The 6,622-nt window shown below is 37.0% G+C and overlaps 1 protein-coding gene across 3 annotated transcripts; it reads left to right on the forward strand.

Annotated features, from left to right (window-relative positions):
- Positions 1-1,605: 1,605 nt before the first annotated feature.
- Positions 1,606-6,289, forward strand: LOC131037150 (disease resistance protein RUN1). Of its 3 annotated transcripts, none has more exons than XM_057969194.2 (5): positions 1,606-2,546; positions 2,845-3,928; positions 4,033-4,380; positions 4,460-5,638; positions 5,723-6,289. In XM_057969194.2, exons 1-5 carry the CDS (start codon positions 1,753-1,755, stop codon positions 6,221-6,223), a joined length of 3,906 nt encoding a protein of 1,301 aa, XP_057825177.1. In that variant the 5' UTR covers positions 1,606-1,752; the 3' UTR covers positions 6,224-6,289. The 3 variants fall into 3 exon arrangements, with proteins under 3 accessions (XP_057825177.1, XP_057825178.1, XP_057825179.1); XM_057969195.2 differs by having other exon boundaries at positions 4,472-5,638; XM_057969196.2 differs by having other exon boundaries at positions 4,111-4,380.
- The last annotated feature ends 333 nt before the right edge of the window (positions 6,290-6,622 follow it).

Genomic DNA, 6,622 nt, shown 5'->3' on the forward strand with positions numbered 1-6,622 from the left:
GAAAATGATATGATAGGACGAAGATTTCAATGGAATTGACTAGCATGTGATCATCCATGCTACCTCTGGCAAAAATTGCAGAATGCGGACAAGTGAGATGCATCTGGCAAACTATACGACAGATATCAAAGGGAACCGAGAAGATGCAATGCACCATCTTTGGCCTTTTATGACGGACCAACCATTCGACCCAATTTCTACATTTTGATCATTTTGACCTTTTCTTGCCAATTTTTATCCTTAAAATTGTTATGAATGTTTATATTATATTTAAAAAATAATATTATTTATATTAAAAAAAATTGTATAGAAAAAGTTACTCTCACCGTGGGAAAGGACTATACAGTCATATAAATAGCAGCTGACAAGATAGTTTTCTTTATTCATTAAATAAATTAAAAATTAGAACACAATAATATTTTGATTTTTAATTTTATTCAATAAATTCAAAAAAATAAAATTGTCCACTACTATTTATATGACTGCATAGCAGCCACATAGCAGTTTCCCTTTAAGTCTATATAAGATACTAACATTGAGCAAGATAAGATAAAATAGGCTGTTAAAAGATAGGTACGAACAAGAGGCCTAAAGAGATAACAATCATCTAAGAGAAAGGATCCAATACTTGAACATGTTCTAATAGTTGCGAGGGTTCTTGACATATTTTGATCTATTAATATAGCATATATAGATTACTGATTGAAAATTAAAATTTTATTTTTCTATATTTTTATTTTAATAAATACAATGTAATTCCGAATAGTGGGATGCCGCCTCTCTTGCTTATTAAGAGCAATGAATAACATGAATTGGATTGGATGATAAGTAAAAATACCTTTAGGTACTAGATTCTAGTACTCCGGGTTGCCCGGGACTTGAACCCAGAGCTCATCGGATGGAGTGGATTATCCGCTCTTTCTTTTTATAAGAGCAAGAAATCTCTCCCCAAACCGTGCTTGCAATTTTCATTGCACACGGCTTTCTCCATGTAGTAATTTACTAATCATTTGGTGGGATTTCCGGGTGGAAAAGAGCTATAGGATCATAAATTGATCTTGGCAATTGCTCAATAAGCATTTCATTGGTCAAATCAGTTTTCTATTTGTTTATTCTGCATCTTTTGCCAGAAATTAGCCAGGGGATTTATCTGGCTAATTTCTGAATTCCAAATTCGTTCTCTCTGTGAACGAGTTTTTGAAAAGGACGAAGAAATGAATTTTTCTTTTGAAAATCATTTTAATTTTGCTTCACACAATATGAACCTTTGGGGAGCTATAATTTTACATAAGACCATAATAGTAACACCCGTTTCAAATGTTGTTGAATGTTAAATTAAGACATAACAAAAATATATATATATATTTAACTGGAATCATGCTTTCTATCAGACAACTAAAACCGCTTTATAAAAAAAAAATCTTTAATACTAATTTATGTGGCATCTTTATGGAGAAATTCCTGCCTGTGTGTTAGCGGGAAGAAAAAAGAAACTCTTATTAAATTGCAAATTGAGAAACACTACAACTGAGGTGGGGTCCACCGTCACCATAGTTGACTTTGTAATTGTTTCTTGCACGGCACTCCTCTGAGATGCTTCTGCGTTTCTTCCACGTGTTTTCATCCCTTCTTATCTTTATCAGTACTCCCTCTCCTCTTATAACTCAGCACTTCCTCTCCTCAACGATAAGCCTTGTTCCGTACGATTTCATCTTTCATTGTTTCTGTCTGTCAAAGTTCAAGTCCAATTCCATGGCATCTAGTTCTACTTCCCAAGAAATTGTTCCCTCTCCATCTACTTCTGCTACACGCTCAAGGGGATTCAGATCTATGTTTTCATCCCGCTGTAATTGCTTTAATTGCTGTTCAGTCCAATCCAATTCTATACCATCTACATCGACCACTAGTACTCAGCCTACACATGCTTCTCAAGGGATCACACCATCTCCCTCTGATACGCATGCTTTTGAACAAGCTGCACCTGCATCTACTTCTACTCTTAGTTGTAACACTAAGCGTGAACCAGAGAATGAACATACAAATGCTTTTGAAGGGATCGCACCCTCTCCATCCACTTCTGGTAGATCCACAATGCCAGAGAGAAAGCTACCATACGATGTATTTATTAATCATCGTGGCCCTGATGTCAAGCACACACTCGCAGCCAGTCTCTATAACACCCTCACTGTCATGGGATTGAGGGTTTTTCTTGACAAAGAAGAGCTTGAATTGGGGGATTTCTTGCCCACAGAAATAGAAGAGGCGATGCGCAGTGCATCTCTTCATATAGCTATATTTTCCCAAAATTATGCAGAATCCCCATGGTGTTTGGCAGAGCTTTCATTTATGATCAAAACGGGCACTAAAATTGTTCCTGTCTTCTATCATGTTGAGACTGATGTTGTTCGATATGCAAAAGGGGTCTATGCCGAAGCATTTTCACGACATGAAGAAAAGGGTAGATATACCTTAAAAATGCTTCAGGAGTGGAAGAATGCGCTCAAGAATGTTTCATATAATTTCGGTGACATAGTTCGTGATGAAGAGTGAGTACCAAATACTCTGTGTCCGGTAGTTATTTTTTCATATCAGTTTCTCAATTTCTTTTCTTTTCTGTAAAAGAAATAAAAATTTATTAAATCACGAAAAGAGACACAAAATAAAAAGGGTCAACCATCCAACAAAAAGAGTATTACATAGTTCTCTGTATTCTATTTTATCTTGTTCTTGTGGAATATTTGTTTTGTTTCGTTGTTTATCTTCCGCATTTGGGGCCTTTCTCGTTTCTTCGTATGTTTAATGATATTTATCCTGTTTCATTTTGTCGTTGGTATAAATGTTTAGTGATGTGGGGAGGCTGCTCAAGAATATTGTGAATCATGTTTTGAAAGAAATAAAAAATGTGCCATTTGAGTTTGCCAAGCATCCAATTGGACTAGATGAAGCTTTCCAAGATTTTGAAAGGACAAGAATTCAATCTGCAGGAAGCCAACACAATGTGCAAATTGTGGGAATATGGGGCATGGGTGGCTCTGGCAAAACGACTCTTGCCAAACAGATATATAATAATAAACATATAACTATGGACAAATCTAGTTTCCTATTAGATGTCAGAGATGCTGCTTCCAGAAGTAAATTGCACAAGAAACAGAAGAAACTTATAGAGGACCTTGGTATCCAAGGAGTATCAATTGAGAATGTAGAAGAAGGGAAGAGGATTCTCAGTAATCGTTTGCAATCTATTCGGGTGCTCATCATTCTGGATGATGTAGATAATGTAGACCAATTGGATGCTCTAGTGCCCAGGAAGGACGGTCTTGGATGGGGTAGTCTGATTGTGGTCACTTCAAGAGAATTTGAAGTCTTTCGATCCTCGGGTATCTCATCTATTTATAAAATGAAAGCATTGGATCCACCTCATGCCAAGCAACTCTTTTGTTGGCATGCTTTCTTTGAGCCCTCTCCACACCAAGGATTTGAAGATTTGGTTGAAAAATTTCTAAATGTTTGTGATGGGTTACCACTGTCTCTAAAAGTTTTTGGAGCACAGTTATATGGTATCACCAATAAAGATTATTGGAAAACTCAATTGCAAAAGATCTTAAGAATTTTACCAAAGGATATTAAAGAGAGAATGAAAATTAGTTATGATGCCCTAGATGATGAGGAAAGGCAGATATTCTTAGATATTGCCTGTTTCTTTATTGGAACAGAAATAACTTCAGCGATTGCAGCATGGGACGGATTGGGGTGGAATGGTCTACACAGTTGGGAACAACTTTTGAATAAATGTCTTGTTGAGTCCGATTATGATTTCATAAGAATGCACGATCATTTAAGAGATTTGGGAAGAGAAATTGCAAATCAGCGGTCACCCTACCGACTCTGGTCTTCTCAACAAATTATTAATGTTGATAATGGAATACAGGTAAAATTAATATTTTTCTGTCTCGTTGTCTTCTTTTGATTAATGGCTTCAAAAAATTTAATGTTTCCATAAAAATTTATTTCATTTCCATTTGTATTTAAAAGGGAATTTCTATTCGAGCAATAACGACCAGTGTAACTGGATCCACGAGCGATACTGAGGAGTTCCATCAATGTTCCCAGGGTCGAAAGCTCGTAGTTAACACAAACAGAGGATCCTATAGCTTGGAACCGTCTTTGCTTGGATTAAAATTTCTTCATATTGAAGGAAATGGTTATAATCAAGTAATTGGTTATCTATCAAGACAGCTTGTATTGCTTCGCTGGAATGACATTGAGCAGAGAAATCTTCGATCATTGAGATCATTGCAAAATTTGAGGGTTTTAGAACTCTACGGAAATTGGAATCGTGAGAAACGTTTCCTAAAAGAATTATGGAAGACTGATGACCATGTAAGTATCTTCCTTCAATAAAAACATTTTAAAGCTTTACTTCCATATTTTTTATTGTTCAATGTCAAAAAAATTGCAGGCTCCTGTGCAGTTGAGAGAGTTGGTTATTTTTAACTGCTCAGAATTCCAAGGATTTCCAAAGTCAATAGGATGTCTTAAGCATTTGAAAAAGATAGCTGTGATAAACGGCAGTAAGATGACGAATTTGCCGAAGGAATTTTGTCTTCTTCAATCGCTGGAGCACTTGGAGTTATGGGATCAAGAGCTGTCATCACTACCTAGCGGTTTTGGTGATTTGAAAAACTTGAGGCATCTTGAGTTGCGCAATTGTGGGAAATTAAAAAGGTTACCAATCTCTTTTAAGGAGCTGACACTTCTGCAACACATCTCCTTAGGGGGATGTGATAACCTCAACTTAGAGCTGGACATTCTAGAAAATATGACAAAGCTAGAGTATTTGGATATCGAATCTTGCAACAGGCTTTCGGAGGAGCTGCCTCGTCACATTACAAATCAGGCCTCCTTGACAGAGCTCTCCTGTCGGTTAAGGGAGGTACCAGTGAACATCGATCAACTGACCAAGTTGCAAAGGATGAATATCAGCGGTACAATGTTGACGAGCCTGCCGACATCTGTTGGAGATTTGTCTTCCTTGACTTCTCTTCGAATTTGGAATTCCCCCAAGCTGGAATGTTTGCCTGATTCTCTAGGCCGCCTTAATCTCTTGCAGCATTTAGACATAGCCTGTAAAGGAGTGAAATCCTTACCAAAATCAGCTAGGCAACTGATTAATCTTCAAACACTGAAAATAAGCTCGTGCTCACTCAGGGAATTCGATCTCGGGGCAGGGTTGTTCACTTGTTTAAAGGAGATACAGCTAATTGGAACTGAAGTGTCCAAGATCTCCATCTCTTGTCCCAGCCTCGAGATTCTCACACTTTGGGATAATCGCCATCTCATAGGGATAGAAGTTCCACCAAATAAACTCCAGAGAATCTCTTTGGCAAGGAGCCCCGAGTTGGATGTGCTTCCCAGTTTTGCACAATCAGCTTTTCTCCGAGAATTTAAACTCGAAGGCTGCTACAGAGTCAAGAAAATACAAGGTTTGGAACATTGCAGAGAGTTAGAGGAGCTGACAACAGAAACGAGGTGGGAAGAGGCAGGTATAGAAAGTTTGGAGCGCATGCACAGATTGAGAATAGTGCGACTCAAAGCAGTCAGCAGATCAGGCGTTGAAGGTTGCATTCAAAGCATGCAGGTAATAATAGTTTATTAACATACATAATTCTAATTATTTTCAATTGTACATTGGCTAATGTATTGATGTGCAATTTATTTGCAGAAATGGCCACGAGAAGACATAATCGTTTGCGCGCAGGCGGTCCCTGATGCTTCTGCACTTGTAAAATCCTTTGCCTTGCCCAATCTCTCTGTCGTTGACTCCTTCACTAAACGGAAGATCATGTCAGACCCATCCCTCAAATGTCCCTCCGCTGCTCGCTGCATTCTTGTATGTTTTGTTTTGAATTGTGAATCCCCAAAAACTTCATTGCATTTGGCATGCAGTAAAGAAAATGAGGAGCACAAAACATATCTGTGGAACTATCCTGGGATAGTGTTGGAGAAGGGCAAATGGGTATGGATAGCGCTCTTCACACAACATTCCGAGTTCCACAAGGAGATTTCACGCCACACACAATCACGGGTACACATAATTGGGGGTTACCACGCATTTGGGTACCTTCCATTTGAAGGAGAAGTGGAGAAAGGATTGATTGTGACGGGAGAAGAGGAGAGAGTTTGGGAGGTTTTCACTCACTTATGGGCGTCTGTATCAAATTAATAATTTTATTGTTAACAATATTAATATGCATATGAATTAAAATATATTCGTGCAAATTAAAGGACACATTTTCTTCTAACTTCATTATTTTTTAAGTCCCTCTTAAGTAGGGAACTAATGTTTTCATCTCCAGCATTAGTATGTTTTGAAAACTGTGTGAATTCAAAAATTTAATATATCAAAATTTCTTATTTGTTTCCATAAATTTTTTTTTAAAATTATTAATTTTTTGATTTATCATTGGATGTTTCATTTTTTCCTGGGGTTTATTTATTTTATTTTTAAAAAATATTTGCTATTATTATCATTATGTAGAGTATATTGCAACCCAACTGTCAAATTGCATACTTGTTTAATCAATCTGAAATATTTAAATGTACTACATATTTAAATCAGGTA

Source organism: Cryptomeria japonica, chromosome 7, assembly GCF_030272615.1.
Source record: "Cryptomeria japonica chromosome 7, Sugi_1.0, whole genome shotgun sequence".
NCBI classification, from domain to species: domain Eukaryota; kingdom Viridiplantae; phylum Streptophyta; class Pinopsida; order Cupressales; family Cupressaceae; genus Cryptomeria; species Cryptomeria japonica.